This window comes from Onychostoma macrolepis, chromosome 01, assembly GCF_012432095.1.
Source record: "Onychostoma macrolepis isolate SWU-2019 chromosome 01, ASM1243209v1, whole genome shotgun sequence".
In the NCBI taxonomy this organism is placed as follows: Eukaryota; Metazoa; Chordata; class Actinopteri; order Cypriniformes; family Cyprinidae; genus Onychostoma; species Onychostoma macrolepis.
Window position 1 is genome coordinate 15,685,636 of NC_081155.1, and position 17,423 is coordinate 15,703,058.

The window sequence follows — 17,423 nt, forward strand, 5'->3', positions numbered from 1 at the left end:
GCTAGTTTATGATAAAACAGGCTTAAAGCATTAATAATACCTGCTGGTTGGGTTTTGATTGAGTTAGAGGCACATATTTAAAAAAAACAAAAAAACAAAGCAAAATAAGGTAACTTTTCAGTTGAGTGGAATGAACCTTCTAGAGCTCAAAATAATAATCAGGAGACCACAAGCCTGAGTCGAATCCCCATTGTTTCTCAATACAATCTCACTTTCCTTCCTGATGAGGAGATATTCCTCCAACTAAAATAGAGTGGCAGTCTGGCATTGTGAGAGGAGAGCAGAAGGAGGAGTAGAAGGAGGTGGCGAAGGAAAGGGAGGGAAAGGAGGTGGTACTGCTCTGGTGGTTTTCTTAACATGTCCTTTGAGTATGAGGGCAGATCGTCCATACGTTGTATGTTGTTCGTCCAACGGTTGTCGGCCCGCTAGCAGCTGTTTCTGATTATCAGCAAGTCTGTAATCTGTCTTCCCCTGACACCGAGAGGACAAGGACTCATCTAAAGAGAAGACTGAATTGATCGGTTTATTTTACACTAGACGTATCTTAAGATTCATTCTGGGGTGAAACAACAGAGGTGAACATCTATAAAGACATTCATCTTTCCGTTCTCAAACCCAGAGACTGTGGACGGCTAGAAACTACCACAGCGAGTCATCCATCAATTCCAGCTTTATCTTTGAAGGAGACGGCTTATAGTTTGTCAGCTGGCGTAATAAAGAGTCCATTTTCACCATCAGTCTGTGGAATATACTGATGACAAGTGAACAAGAAGCAATCTGTCTGCAAACAGCCTTGTGTCCACAACTCGACCCTGTCAGGAAGATACAACAGGAAGAAAAAGAACCGCAGTTCAATCACCTTATTCCCACTGAGGTGTCAACATACCTCCTTCAGCTCTTCAACATCCCTACCAATAAGACAGCATCAACAGTCTGACTCTATTCCAGATCGTTCAGTCAGGATCGTTCATCAGAAACACTCTAATCGCAGAACATATGAACAGAACCATATATCAAAGTAAAGCTTCGGCTGAAGTTTGAAGGCCTCTGAGGCTCGGTGAGTGTCAGCCTGCCAAGGAGTTCTGGCAACTAATCGCACATCCTAAAAGCAGAAGAGACAGGAAGTGTTCTCAGGTAAAGAGGCAGAGCGATCAAGAATCTGTCAAGACTCATCCCTAAACAGCCAACGGTTTACCCATCAGTTGACAGAGAGACAAACGCACACTTGTCGGATCTTTAACAGACACCTGTTGGTCCACAACTATTAAAGGTATGTAAAGCATTATATACACACATTTTGTTTAAAAAAATATTATTGAATGAATGGAAATGTCTTCAGTATGCCTGAAATTGAATATTTGTGACCCTGGACCACAAAACCCATCATAAGTAGCACGGGTATATTTGTAGCAATAGCCAACAATACATTGTGAGGGTCAAAATTAACGATTTTTCTTTTATGCCAAAAATCATTAGGATATCATGTAAAGATCATGTTCCATGAAGATATTTTGTAAATTTCCTACCGTAAATATATCAAAACTTAATTTTTGATTAGTAATATGCATTGCTAAGAACTTCATTTGGACAACTTTAAAGGCGTTTTTCTCAATATTTATAAATATTGTCCTCTCTTAACAAACCATACATCAATGGAAAGCTTATTTATTTAGCTTTTATATATTGACCTTTATGACTGCTTTTGTGGTCCAGAGTCACACACACACACATATTTTTTATATATATATATATATATATGTATATATGTATATGTATATATGTGTATATGTATATATGTGTATATGTATATATGTGTATATGTATATGTGTATATGTATATATATATATATATATATATATATATATATATATATATATATATATATATATATATATATATATATATATATTACACGTATATCCCAAAGTACATATACATATATCCCAAAGTACTTGTCCTCTGTAGTATATCTGGTAATATATCATCATATTAAGAAACTGTTAACATATTAACTTTTTATTATAATAAAAGTATATTACATATATTAATTTTATAATAATAATAAATTTCTCTCTCTATATATATATATATATATACATACACATAAAATGTAAAATGAGTGCTTTTTTTCCCAAGCATAATTTGTTGCCAAAGAAACTAATAAATAATAATAATAATAATAATATCATCATCATCGAGTCTAAGGAGCTGAGGAATATTTTTGGCATACATTAAAATTCTGCATATGAAATTCAATAGGTGTTTCACTGATCTAATTTAATCTAACCATGCAGACTTTGGCTGCGAATCAACATTAGGTCTCTAATAAGAAAATAAGAAAAGCCTGATGAATAAACGGCTATGATGTATTCCCAGGAGAGTGTCTTTGAATACATCGACACACACAATGGGAGCCTTGAACGGACTCGTGAAGGAGTATCCTATGACAAAATTCAATCTCTAAAGCTTAGCCTTGTTGCTCCTTTTGCTGTTTTTAGTTTTCAGATGTCATCAAGTTATTTCAGTCACGCTGTCAGCTGCATTAAATTGCAGATCACACTCTTATGCGTACACGCCCATTCTTCTGGAAAAGCTCCCACAGCTCATCTTCTGATTCTTGACTGTAAACCAGACACGTCCATCTGTTCAGGGATATACGAGCAGACAATCAGATTTATTAATAGCTTTTTTTTTGGGAGAAGCCAATCAGTGTTAGACTCATCGCTCAGTGCTGATTTATTGCAAGGATTTTAAATCTAAATCTAAAGTCAGTTTTACTGTATATTAGTAATATAGATTCTCTGTTTGCATTGCTACTGACTCTGAATTCCACATCTATGTAGCTAGCAGGCTTTCTTTATTGTGCAGTCTGCCACAGTGCTGACTCAAACAGACAGGACAAACAGAGGCCGGAAGAGCATGGTTCTCTTCTTGATGGCTGTTTATGCGGCTGTTTAGCAACCCCTATCTATCTCCAGATGCCCCTGCCACATTGTTCTCCTTTCCTCGGGTAAACAAGTGGAGAGGGGAGTAGGTCTCACCACCTTCCTCCTGAAAGTTTCACTGACACAGAAATAGCGCTGAGAAATGTTCACATACAGTTAGACTGCTGATGTACAGTTTGCTGACCCATGACACACTTTTTGTAGCAACTAAAAATCCCTGCAACAAAAAACGGGTAAATGTTTTGTTTATATAAGCTTCAGTTAGACTGATATGAAGAACTAAGCTTAACTAACTCATTATGATAACTTGGCCAAGTATATACAGGTCACAGATATCATAGTAGTGTGATATGGCTATATATGAGCACGGTTGAGATTCGGCCATGGATAATAAACACAGTGTGCCGATATACAGCAATATCTCACGGCTACGAGTGTGATATTGCGTTTATACAACAGTTCGACGATACGTGTGTGTAAATACATACGAAACAACATCGGAGTGTCTTTAAAAGCCCTCTTTTGTGCAGAACTAATTCCTTCTGCCACAGATTGACAGTTTAACAGCTGAGCCCAAGCCTCCGTTATCAATTTGAAAACATAACTTTAAAACTAGTAATGAAGGAACGTTGAGTCGCTTCATTGAAAGCTTATTGTATTACTGTATTAAAAGCTCACTGTATTATGTAGAGTAGAGTATTATGAGAGAGAGTGGACTGAGCAAGTGTGATTAACTTACCTTCATCTGATACAGCATTCATTCTTCAACTCAATCTCATATTCACAATAAATCATTAGTTTGAATGGCCGAGGTAAGTCTGCTCTTGGCGGGTTCATGAGCGCTGAACAGCTGCTGACACCCTGGAGCTCACATCCCAAAAACGTTGAAGAAAATTTTCAAATAGACGTTTTATTAACAAGCTGCATATTTTAAGTCTAAACGGGTACATTCTTGCCTAAAAACCCTTAAAACTACATTCCGTGACACAAAACAGTATTATTTATAAAATTATAGTGGATTTGTGCATCTACCATGACATTTCCAGTGAGAAATACGGCAAGCGGAGTGATACAAATGGCTCTCAGCCAATCAGATTCGAGGACCAGAAACAACTGTATAATACAATACAATATAACATAATATAATATAATGAGCAATATGAGTAGCTGTGCAATATTGCTCATTTATCAGGACGACTGAGATTTGGCTTTAGGTACAAGGCTGCAGGCCGTGGTGAACGGCCACGGACTCTCTGGATGCTAGTCTACACAACTACATTCTCACTTACAAACTCTTAAACCTACATTCTGTGCCACGACAATGGTAGTATAGAGAGACTGAATTCACAGCACAGTCTTTTAAGTGTGCCAATAACCTTTTTGGCCTCAGTGTCTTGAACCCAGCCAGTTTCCTTTCAAGTGCCTTGTAAGAAGGAAATTATATTGTTTAGGATGGTTTCCTTAAAGGGGAGGGGAGCGAGATACACTTATATAGAGACTCCGCCACATTCAGTCTGTCTTTAAAGACGTGGTTCTCACATCTGATGCCAAACTGCCCTTCCCAGTAATTGTTGATAACATATGTAGTCTGTTCTGTGCACATCAATAACTGTCTGGTTTGGTTCAGCTACAAAATCAGACATCAGAAGACTACAGAGAATGGTTCAGACTGCTGAAAGGATTATTGGTGCTCCCCTGACCACCCTCGAAGAACTGTATACATCCAGAGTGAGGAAAAGGGCTCAGAAAAATCACCCCCAATCCAAGTCATCCCCTTTTTGAACTTTTGCCATCTGGCCGGCGCTACAGAGCCCCAAATACCAGGACAGCCTAGCACAAGGACAGTTTCTTCCCCCAGGCAATCTACCTTATGAACAGTTAAATGTTCCCCACATTATGCAATAAAAACGTGCAATAACCTTATATTTATTTGTTACCACCTCCATCCTAGCACATCCCTGCATCTCATTCTATTCTATTCCATTCTATCATCTATAGCGCAACTGTACATACAACTTATTTATTTTTCCATTTATTTTTCCATTTTTGTCTCTTTATATTTACATGTGTGTATTTTTTTATTTTCATCTTATTTTTATTGTCTGTGTGTTGTTGTCTCTGTGTACTGGAAGCTTATGTCACTAAAACAAATTCCTTGTATGCTCGAGCATACTTTGCAATAAAGCTCTTTCTGATTCTATGTATATAGAGAGAGATTGAATTCGCAGAATACCAATAGCAATACATATTATAGGAATATAGGTACATATTATAGGAATAAAACTATGTAAAGAATAAAGAATAGTCATTTGATCATTACTGTATCAAATCAGTCATGAAGCAATGAGCCTATTCTTCTGTATGTGAACTTCAGAGGAGGAAGTTGATAAAGGCTGAAAACCTCCCTCCTTGCTGAAACGTATTCTTAAAATAATGCCGGTGGGGCATCAAGCTCAAGACTGATAAACTTCTGGCAGAGTGGGTCTGAATAAGGTCTGTTTACACAGTGCGTTTCTGCAGTTAAATTTACATCCAAATATTTTCTCAATACTTCCCACAGACAAACTGTTCTTTAAACACACAGTCTTACCCAAGTTCTCACGTTAAAGCAATGAGAGTATTCTGGGCTCCCTCTTCCCATGAACCCCCTTGAGGACTGAGACTCTGATGCTAAACTTTGCATTAATCCAGAGGGAGAGAGAGCGAGACCAATAAAGAACATCATTACGCTGTGTAATTGGTACATAAATACCAACAAAATTAAAAAAGTCAAAAATCATACACGTTTATCCAGCATTACCCTGCCCTAAAGGACAACTGAACATTTCCCATGACATTTAAATATGACAAGCTTTAGGACTTGAGTACAGTCTTAAAGGAATAATTCACCCAAAAATGAACATTTTGTCATCATTTACTCACCCTAATGTTGTTCCAAACCTGTATAAGTTTCTTTCTTATGTTGAACACAAAAGAAGATATTTTGAAGAACCAAAGAGCTGTTGGATACCCATTGACTTCCATAGTATGGAAAGAAATGCTATGGAAGTCAATGGGGACCATAAACTCTTTGATTACCAGCATTCTTCAAAATACCTTCTTTTATGTTCAACATAAGAAAGAAAATCAAACAGGTCTGGAACGACGTGAGGGTGAGTAAATGATTACAAAATTGAGTGAACTCTCCATTTAATTGTGCTATTTTCTTTAAGTCTTAAAATAAACTCAAATATAATGCAGCACCATGTTGCACTGCATTGTTTTAAACACATTTAATGGATTTTAATATGCCAAAATACTTTCACTTCATTGATGGGCGATGTTACTTTGTTAAAATATTCACTTTAAAATGATAACAGGAAACGCACAGCCATCAAATACCCAGAAAAGACAAATGTCACTAAATATCTGCTTCTTTGCTTATTTTTAGCAGTAGGTTCCTCAAATTCTTCCGTCTCCTTTTCCCAGACTCCCAGTACTTGAGTGTGTGGGAAAAGTTTGTATTGAATAACAGAAATCTACACACACAAAAACAGCCGAAATATACAGTCGCTGTGTTTGACATCTTTGTCCTTGTTTTATTAGAGCATGAGAAGGCACTAGGCAGTGCAGTACACAACTATAGGGCAAAGTTTGAAATAGCATAAAACTAGCATTATTTTTTCCCATTTCTTCATGTGGCACAAACAATAAGAGTAGTATGATATTCTGAATGCTGCCTTGGAGTCACAAAGTCACACTGTCTTCTATGAAAAATGAAGGTTGGATTTGCGTCATAGTTAGACCACAGTGCACAAGGCACTGAAACTATATAGTTTAAGTTAAGTTAAGTTAGTGATGTATTGTCAAGTATGGTGACCCATACTCGAAATTAGTGCTCTGCATTTAACCCATCCAAGTGCACACACACAGCAGTGAGTAGTGAATAAAATGCACACACACACAGTGAACACACACCCGGAGCAGTGGGCAGCTATTGCTCCAGCGCCCAGGGAGCAATTAGGGGTTCGGTGCCTTGCTCAAGGGCACCTTAGTCATGGTATTGAAGGTGGAGAGAGTGCTGTTCATTCACAATCCCCACCTTCAATTCCTGCCGGTGCGAGAATCTAACTGACAACCTTCAGGTTACAAGCCCAACTCCCTAACCATTAGGCCACGACTACCCCTTTCAATATATAGTTACATTTTCAGTACATGCCTAAATTTTACTACACTATATTATTGTAAATAAGTACATAGAAGAAACTAGCATGAACTTTTAGGGGAATTTCATTGGTCAATAAGACTTGATACTGACACCTACTGGTGTGGATGCAATTTAACAAAAACAAGTGGTTAATGCAATTGTTGAAACATCATATTTGCAATTGTGTTAGAGCAGATAATTAGATAAAGTGCGTGGAATTTGAACGCTCATGTGATCCCAACATGGCAGTCACCATGAAGAGGGACCACCCTAACGTAGAATAAAGTAGCTTTTGTAGTCAACCCATATGATTCGAATTACACTTTATCAAAAGTACTATTCATTTCATTTTGTAATTTTTTTAAAAATGGTTTAGAGCACCTCCAAGTCATATACACCTTTTAGCTGTTCTTCAACACATGATTTTCTCATGGATAACAGCATTCAGGCCTATGCAAGAGAAAAGGCCAATGCAAGTATACAGTACATGAACGCAAACCCTTCTAGCTGTGTATGTTTGATTTCTCACACAGTTTAAAAAAAAAAAAATGCCAGAGCACAAATTTTGTTGAAGTGTTAGCATATTAGCATTAGCGTAAACTACTATGGCAATTTTTCAACTTCAGGTCATGGAGAAGACTAGTAAAAGTTAGTGTAGTTAGTTTACCCAAAAATGAAAACACAGTTATTCACTTTCATGATGTCCTAAGTCTGTATGTTTCATCTGCAGTACACAAAGCTCTTTTGGAATGAGAAATTCCTTTTTAGGTTAAATATTCCTTTAAAGTTGGCATGTTTACATCTAGCCATCTCAATAACAATACTTTAATTTACAGCATAAAAGTAAATTAGTAAAGGATAAGTTTTCTCTTCATTCACACTACTGTTTTTTTGTTTTTGTTTTCCTCAGGCTCTTCTGACTAGTCATGGCTGACTGGAGTCTGCTGGGAAACTTTCTAGAAGAAGTCCAGGAACATTCCACCTCGGTGGGAAAGGTGTGGCTCACCATTCTTTTTATCTTCCGGATCCTGGTCCTGGGCACGGCCGCCGAGTCCTCGTGGGGCGACGAGCAGGAAGACTTCACCTGCGACACAGAGCAGCCCGGTTGTGAGAACGTTTGTTACGATAGAGCTTTTCCCATCGCGCATATCCGCTTCTGGGTGCTCCAGATTGTATTCGTGTCCACACCTTCTCTCATCTACATGGGACACGCGATGCACATTGTCCGCAGAGAGGAGAAGAAGAGGAAAGAGCAGGAAGATGAAGGAGCGCAAAGAGACAGAGATGGAGAGAAGTACCCAGAGGAAGAAAAGAACTGTGGGAAGGAGGACGAAGGTGGAGGTGGGAAGTTGCGATTGAAGGGGGCTTTGCTACAAACGTATGTACTAAGCATCCTCATCCGCTCTGTAATGGAAGTGATCTTCATCATAGTCCAGTACATGCTCTATGGAGTTTTCCTTAATGCGCTCTACGTGTGTAAGGCCATTCCATGTCCACATGCAGTTAACTGCTACATCTCGAGACCTACGGAGAAGAACGTGTTTATTGTGTTTATGCTGGCGGTAGCGGCTGTGTCGCTGTTGCTCAGTATTGTAGAACTCTATCATTTGGCATGGAAGCAGATTAAGCGTTGTTTGCAAAGATATAATGCTTCCAAACAGCGACCGAATACACCATCCACTGTAGCTGCAGTCTCACCAAACCGAACCTGCACTCCACCTCCTGACTTCAACCAATGCCTGACATCTCCACCGTCTTCCCCTACCATACAGACACACGCACACTCGCTTTTACACCCAACCTGCCCGCCTTTTCACAATCGGCTGGAGCACCAGCAAAACTCAGTGAACATGGTCACTGAACGCCATCGAGGTCAGGACTACCTAGGTGTCAACTTCTTGAGCTTCTCACATACACCTACAGAGACGCCCAACTCGTTTCTAAGCAGTGATTTTGTTGAGGACAAGCGAAGGTTTAGCAAGAGCAGCGGGACCAGCAGCCGCATGAGACCAGATGACCTTGCAGTATAGCACTGACCAATCGAATCTGGAAAAGGGTCGTCTAGTGTGACGAGTCATTAATCTGCTACATGATTTTGCACTTGACCGAACATATTTACTTCAGTGCTGTCTGATTGCCTGAGCCAGAATACCGGTTCATACATTTGTGAGTGATGCATAAAAAAAAACATTTGACTTTATATAAAAAAAATAAAAAAAAATAAAAAAAAGTCAACATGAAATCAAGACGTTATACTTAAATGCTTATCTTTATAATCTTTCATCAAAATTTAGAAACTTCCTCGACCTCTGAAACGCCTTTTGTCGCTTTGCATTTGGACTAATGCATTGGAAATATAAAATAATGCCAACTTTTTACTTTGAAATACACCATAGTTTCACTGTAATAATGCACTATAATGTATTGTTGCACAATGCACTGATGAGATGTTCTTCACTAACTTTGATTTTTTTCCTCCTTATTGGTAAATGAGATGTTTATGATATTTTATATTTGCTTAACTTAGCATGTAAATATTCTGGACTGCTGATAAGAAAATGAAGATTTCTTTCTTCGTCAAATGCATATCTCAAGTGGAAAATGGACATTGAGAACCATTTGAAATGGACATTTTGCATTTTGAACACTTACTGTGACTTCGCAACCCATTTTGATTGCGCAAAAAAGACAGGACAATGGAGAGAGACAAATGCGATGTGAAATATTATTGCAAAAATGAAAACATTATTGTAAATCCAGGGACTTTCATAACAGGCCAGCGCTGAAGAAACGGTTGCATCTAATTTGATAAAAACCAAATCATCCCGACAGTGCAAGAGCGATTTAAACTGTGAAAATCTGGGGTGAAGAGCTCTTGAACTGAGCCCAGTTGTGTATACTTTGCCTGAAGATATGAAAGAAAAAGGAATGTAAAACAATGTTGTTGTTTTAACCTTTGCAGTCATATTTCTAATTCTATTTGTAATAACAGATGTGCTTGTTCTTAAATTTGATGTATTAGATTTTTTTAATGTTATTAACGCATACAGAAATAAAGATAAAATAAAAAATAAAACCCTAAATGTCAGCTCACATCTATATATGCACAAAACCCCCTACCACTTGCATGTCAAATTACATCTAACCAATCATGTCACGGCTACCACTAGGTGGCGCAATCACTCTCCACTACAATACAAAGCTAGCCAGTAGACTAAAACATGCACTCATCAGAATGCTCTGTGTAAGCTAATAGGTCATGTGTTATCCTGACACTGAAGTGCTTTACATTTTGTGCTGGTGGATAAATAGGGACCAAATAAGTGAACTAGTCTCCGTGCAGCAGCTGCTAAATCTCAGTTAACCTCGGCTAAAATTAGCCCTGCAATGGAAAGCACTCTCCGCCATCAGTTCAAGAGCAACATGTGTTGGATCATTATTGCACAACAGCAAACATTCATTTTGAAAGAATTTGCTAAAAGACACTGAGGTTGGAATAGGACCGGTCCACTTCCAGGAGAATCAAGCCATGGTCAGCCAAGCATGAATTCACCACATAAACAAGTGAACAATTAGCAAAGACTGTAAGTGTAACTGCAAAGATACCTAACTTAAAGCTGTTAATATTTGAAGGCGAGATGATACACACTGAGATGTGCCATTTTTAAATGTACCTTACCTGTACCTGTAATTCATGCATAAGCATGCTATTTAGAATCTGTAAACGTAAATTAAACATTTCACATAAAATAATACTTTACTAATTTGATTATGTTTTAAATTACAAATAAGAGTGTAGTTCAAAGATTTTCCATAAAAATAAAAAATAAATTGCAAAATGGAGATTCTCCATGAATCCAAAGTACTCACATATTTGTAATTTACCTTATGGTTTTATGCAAAGACATTGCAATACAGGTCAAATGCATTGCTCAAAAATGCCCAAGAGTGATCACCTTGTGGAATTTACATTACAATGTTCTAGTAGCAATTATATCTTTAAAAACTACACCACCCTGAAACCGGATTAAATGTTACACAGCCAACTCAATCCAAAAGGAATTTTCAAATACACATAATAACAGATCCAAAATAATCACGTCTTGTTAGCTTTGTGCAACCGGCAGCCAAGAAATTTTAAAAGAAAAACATAATCTGCCACTAGGGGGCAGAGGAAGACCACTAGTAGCATGAGATAAACACAAAGGCAATGACGCTCTTTATACCAAACAATATATTTTATTTGTCGTCCAACACCACAGCCCAGCCTTAGGAAGTGGTTCAGTACCAAATTCAATGGAGTTACACATGACGAGCATCAACACAGGAGGGGCAGGGACAAGAGGACAACCTATTAGCTTTTTTTTCTGTTTTTGTTTTAATAATCATTTGTTTTTTACAAAAAAAAAGAAAGAAAAAGCCCACCCTCCAGTAGCTCAGATGTTGTCAGCGCTGCACTGTATAGCTGTACACAGCCAAGCAATTAAAAAAAAAAAAAAAAAAAATTATTTTCAATGTATTCCGCAGTGGTGGCAAACAGCGACAGCCTGACTGCAGTCCTTGTCGGACAGACATGGATATGCAGACAGTAGCCTGAGCGTCACTGCAGAACTGAGTGCTGCTGGTTTATGGGGTTCAAAAATGCCCCTCCACAGTCACCCTCACCTGTACCCAGACCAGCTCACAGAGGTTTCTAAAACAGGAACGGGAGACCACACTGCATACATCTGATTACTGCTCCTACTGACTGTCAAAGTGTTTTTCTCTACAATTAAAAAAAAAGGAGAAAAGAAAACACTTTATTCTTTACAGTTAATTCTTGTTTGTGCTTTTTTAATAATACTATGATCTGTATGAGGTCTTAGTTTGGTTTTATCATACACTGGAGTAGCAAAGAAAATTAAATTTAAAATATTCTGTACGCCCCACAGTACACAGTATTTTGTGGTGCTGTTGTGTCACCTACTGTCCACAAACAACCACTTCAATCCCCCCTTTACAAATGAAGATGAAAAAAAAAAAAAAAAACTATAGAAATCACTGGTAGAATCCCTTTAACAACACAAGTACAGTACACACATACAAAGAGCATTTCCTGTTTGGAGGGAAGTGATGCGATGAGATGTAAACATATAGCCAAGACGGTGCACCTTGTGACAAAATGTTCCTTGACTTTTCCACTTTCATGTCTATTCTTTCAGTTCTTGGACTTTTTTTTCCAACAATCTTTCCTGGTTTCCAACTATGTATAAAAGTACAATGAAGCCCCTAAACGTTCATACTTGGTTTGCTGTAGACTTTATATGTGGCATCTTGTCCACAATGTCAAACAAATATCCTCGACACGAGTCGGTCTTGTAAATTCCATATACATTCCCAAGTTATCGAAAAAAAGTCCCTTCCAAACGGTGCCGGACCTGAGCCCAACTTTGAGGAAAGCACAATTAGCTTCTCACACTTCCGCATGTTTAATGACATTACCATTGCAGAAGATTCCCTGTGAACACATCCATGTGTATGTGATGGACACCCATCACTGTGTAAGCTATAAACCTTGCTCTAACCAGGTGTCAGGGTGTGTATGTGCACAGAAAATGTCCCGGTTTCCACACGTATCTGCTTTACAACAAAGAGTTTCTTTTTGTCTTTCATTACAAAGGTTTTTATTTCACAGGTTACACAGTTTCCCGACTGTTCATAACTGTAGTGGAGGCTCAAAACATTATATTCCCAGGGTTCCCTGGGCCAGGGTTAAATCCCATGCCCATGTCTGCTGCCATTCCTCGAGGCCTCATCTGAGAGGGCATCATCATAGTCTGCTGAGGACCGCTCATCCCTTGTAGTGACATCATCATGTTAGGTGAGCCCACAGGGCCAGGGTGGTTGTACATCGGCCGTTCCTTTCCTTGCATCATGGGGCCTCCCATCATTCCTGGCTGCTGGCCAGGAGACAACATCCTGTGCTGTGGCCCCATCATACCCTGACCCATGAAACCTGGGGGTCTCATGGGGTTGTGGCCTGGATTACCCATGGGCATGTCCTGTGGTCCCATATGTCCAGGGCCAGGAGGACCACCCATTCCCTGCATGGGGAGGCCCATCCTCGGATTGCCCTCACCCATCATCCCCTGCATTTGGGGAAAGCCAGGTGGGCCAGACGGGTGTGGTGGCTTCCCACCAGGGGCGTCTCCACCACGAGGGAAGTAGGACAGAGTCTGGCTAGGCTTCTCAGAGGGGATAATTCGAGAGAGGTCAAACTCGGGGATACCTGACGCACCTGGTCGCATGACCTCATGTAGATCCGAGTCATTGAAGACACCCGGCATGTTATTAAACTCCTGGCCTCCTGGAGTGTTAGGTTTACACATACCTGGCTCACCACCAGGTCCATGAGGCATACTGCCCATCCTCCCCAGCGGGCCCCCTTCTCCCTGGAAACCCATCCCGTGAGGGAAGCCACCCTGGTGCCCGGGACCATTGTGAGGAAAGGGGACCTGCTGTGGAGGTGACTGTCCTGGAGGGAAGCCCTGTCCTCGGTGAGGAAGACCCATACGCCCCTGTGGCATCATCTGGTTGTTGCCCATGCCAGGGTCTTGGGAGACTGGGTTCATCATCATACCATGAGGCATCATGCCTGGACCCATAGGCCCAGAGTGAGGAGGCATATTGGGGCCCATGGGATTGGGCGAGGGCATCTGGTTTGGCATGCCATGGGAAAGTGGCTGGGAGCCCATAGGGTTCATCCCCATTGGGCTGAGGGAAGGCATGGGACCAGAAGAGTTGGGTGTCATCATTCGAGGATGACCTGGGTGATGGTTCACACCCATACCTACAAAGAGAACCAAAAGATTTTGATTTAGTGGAAAAGACCTTCAGAAAATGCCACCATGACCAAAACCTACTGCATTTTCGTTAACTCTTATAGACATTACCGGGCATGCTGTTGTTCATAGATGGCAGGTTTGGCGATCGAGCAGGCGGCGAGTCATCATCAGAGCTAGCCACGGTTTTGATTGCATCATGGTAGAGGGGCGTAGAACTTGGCATTGCGAACTTGGACATGCGGGACATCATGATGGAAAGAGGATTTTGGGATAACGTTGGCTCTGGGGGCATTGTGTAGGGGCTGCTGGATGGAAGACTTCCTGGCACATTCATGCCACCTGGCTGACTGGAGGAACTACTGGAGGGAGGAGCTGAGGGAGGAGGATTACCACCTGAGAACAGAAGAGGAGAAAGGAGGTCAAGAGAAGAGAGGAGATGTAGGATAATGGATGAAAAGCTTTTACCAATGACCTTTTATCTGACACCTCTTAGGTCAATAGCTGCTACAAAAAACATTACTAAAAAGATCCTGCTGTAACAGTATAATTAGCAGGAATAATTGAGACCACCTGAAAACAAAGTGCCACTGAATACATTCTTGGACCATGTTCTCAAAAGCATTGTGAGCTAAGCTTATCATAGAAACCACTGGTGGAAATGGTTCTATGATCTACTTAGGTTTAGAATGCATTTGGGAAACAGAGCCCTGGTTATTTTGATGGTCCCTTTAGACATTGTTGAGTACAATTAACTTTTCAACTGTCAGTCAACTAACTGTCATTACAGTAATAATAAGTTGTACTTGCAAAATTACTTCAAGTCAGTAGAATGTCTGTTCAACATCCCAATGTTGGGCAACCAATAAAATGTTTCAGGAGATATTAAGCAGATGGTCTACTAATACTCTAGTGACTGGTGACTGGCGTGTAGTTGCAAAGTCACCTACAGTCAACAAAATGTCTAAAGGCCAAAGGAGACCAACAAAAAGTGCCAACAGTGTTACATACCGATAAACAAAGACTCAATCCACAAAAATATGCCATATGCACACAGACTAAAAAGTAAACTTGTATAACATACATAATGACTAATAAATACAATTGTTTAGGCAGGAACTTTTATTGTACCTTGATCTACACTGCCCATCATATTTGGTGACGTCATACTAAGGGAAGGCTTGTTGTTCTGAGGGATTCCTGGGCTTTGCATGGGCGGCTTGGGTGACGACGTCCAGCCAGGGGAGGGGGCAGGAAGCGAAGGAGACTTCATATGGACGGGTGATGCCCCTGCTGAGCCCATCATGGGAGGAGACTTAATGGCTGCCGCTGCTGCTACTGCTGCCGCTGATGGTCCGCTTAGCATACCAGCCAGCTGGGACGGCGTCTGTGGAGACTTGAGGTTACCTGATGGTGAGCCCAGCATCGGAGACTGGACCTGCCGCAGTGTTGGTGACTTTAGCGGGTTGACATTGATGTTGGGCGAATTAGCGGGGCCAGACTGGACATTCAGGTCTGAGGGCTTGCGATTCATACTTCTCTGGCCAGGCGGAGGCCCTGAGCTGTTGGGAGCTTGGTTCGGTGGTAAAGGAGGCATGTGACTAAGACGACCATTTCCACCCACACTGCCTCCTCTTTGATCAGGTCCAAAGGGTGGCTCGCCTCTGGGACCTCTTGGATTTCCAGGGCCTTGGGGACCCATGCCAGGGAATTGTCGGTTGGGTCCCATGTTGATGTCTCCTGCATGGGGCTGGTCATGGAAAGGAGGCCCCTGCATCATTCTCTGTGAAGGAACTACATTGTCAGGCATTGGACCTCCACCTTGCCTCATCTTCATAATTTCCTCTGGACTAAGGTTCATTGGTGGATCTCTCATCTTAGGGGGTATCATCTGAGGGCTAGGACCCATGTTTACATTGAGGTTTCCAGGTCCCATGCCAAATTCATTCATATCTCGACCAAGACCTTTCACAAACTCCATTCTTGAGGAGGGGCTCATGGGACCGTCACCTGGCATTCTGGGAAACATCATACCACCTCCATTTCCAGGCTCCATGGGTCTTTGATTACCCATCATTCGATTCATCTCCATCATCATGCCAGGTGTCAGACCCATGCCTTGTTTATCACCCATACCTTGATGGAACATAGCTTCCTGTACAGACTGAGGATTAGGGAATCGTTCCACCCTTCCACCTGGACCTCCAAACATGCCTTGCCCAGGAGGGAATCCCCTCCCATCCCCCATTTTTGGCATATCATCAGGCCAGTTCATTCCAGGTCTGGGCATAGTATTGGGCCCTCCCTCCATGTCAGGGTTCATCATGCCAGGGAAGCCAGGCATCCTCTGCATGTGTGGATGCATCCCTCTGGGGCCCATGTTCATCTGGTCAGGGAATGGTTCAGGGCCACCAGGGCCCCACACCTCTCCAGGATTCATCTGGTAGGGTGGCGGTGGACCTCGCATCATTCCTCTAGGTCCACCCTGATGAAGCATCATGTCTCCCATTGGCCTATGCTGCATTTGTTCCTGTTTGCGCTTCTTCTCCTCATAGAAGTCTTGCTGCAGTTTTAGCCAGGCCATCTGCTCTGGGGTCATATGGTCTCCATGCTCTCCACCAGGACCTGGATGTGAGTTCATAGGTCCTGGACCTGGTGGAGGGGGTCCAAGATCATCTGGAGAAAAGGGCATGTCTCTAGGACCAGGCGGACCAAAGGGAGGCCCATCTGGACGTGGTCCTCCCGGACCACCTGGCTTCCCAAGGCTTTTTGACTGGGCCATCATGGCTTGGAGAGGCCCTTGTTCTATTTTCTTGGGTCCTCCTTCCATCATTGCAGAATTGGGCGGGGGTCCACCCATGTTCCCTTGGCCCATGGCAGCCATGTCCTTATCATCTGGGAAGAGCATACGCTGTATATCACGTAAAGTCTGTAAGGAACGTTCCCTGTGTTCAAGTTGCTCTTGGGAAAGGCCCTCAGGGTTGTCCCCCATGCTAGACATGATTTCATGAGCCAGCTGCTGGTGGTGTTGAGCTGTGAGCTTGGCATCTGCCCCTTTAGGTAAATCTAGGGATGGGAAGCTCTGTGGGGGGCCAGCATTGGGAGGCTGGTTGGAGGCCTGGCTACCAGGTGTCCCTGCAGAGTTGCTACCATCGTGGGATCCAGCACCGTCCTGTGGGCTACTGCTGGGGAGGCTCTTAGAGTCCATACCAGCTGAAGGTGCATTGTCTGGAGGCAGGCTAGTTGGTTTTGCCCCCTGGGTTGGTTGCTGAGGTTGGGTGGGTTGCGCTTGAGGTTGTTGCTGCTGGCCTGGCTGCGCTACTTTAGAGGCTGCTTGGTGGTTCTGATCACTGGCGAGAGATGAGGGCTGTTGCTGGGACGGAACTCCTTGCTGTTTAGTGTCACTTCTGAGGGACCCAATCTGATTGTTCTAAAACAGACACAATAAAATACACATTTTCAATGCGTCT

The 17,423-nt window shown here is 41.7% G+C and overlaps 2 protein-coding genes across 5 annotated transcripts in view; one reads left to right on the top strand and one right to left on the bottom strand.

The window, feature by feature from the left end:
* Nucleotides 1-350: 350 nt before the first annotated feature.
* On the top strand, nucleotides 351-10,963 carry gja5b (gap junction protein, alpha 5b). The gene is made up of 2 exons (XM_058748322.1): nucleotides 351-1,270; nucleotides 8,043-10,963. Exon 2 carries the CDS (start codon nucleotides 8,059-8,061, stop codon nucleotides 9,160-9,162), a length of 1,104 nt encoding a protein of 367 aa, XP_058604305.1. The 5' UTR covers nucleotides 351-1,270; nucleotides 8,043-8,058; the 3' UTR covers nucleotides 9,163-10,963.
* Nucleotides 10,964-11,115: 152 nt separating this feature from the next.
* The window catches only part of bcl9 (BCL9 transcription coactivator), a 120,715-nt gene continuing 114,407 nt past the window's right edge, over nucleotides 11,116-17,423 (bottom strand). For all 4 annotated transcript variants that reach the window (XM_058748059.1, XM_058748143.1, XM_058748217.1 and 1 more), the window contains 3 exons: nucleotides 15,085-17,383; nucleotides 14,065-14,349; nucleotides 11,116-13,961 (listed from right to left, as the gene is read on the bottom strand). In XM_058748059.1, coding sequence (XP_058604042.1) covers nucleotides 12,847-13,961; nucleotides 14,065-14,349; nucleotides 15,085-17,383 — 3,699 coding nt within the window. In that variant the 3' untranslated portion in view covers nucleotides 11,116-12,846. The remainder of the gene's footprint in view (nucleotides 13,962-14,064; nucleotides 14,350-15,084; nucleotides 17,384-17,423) is intronic.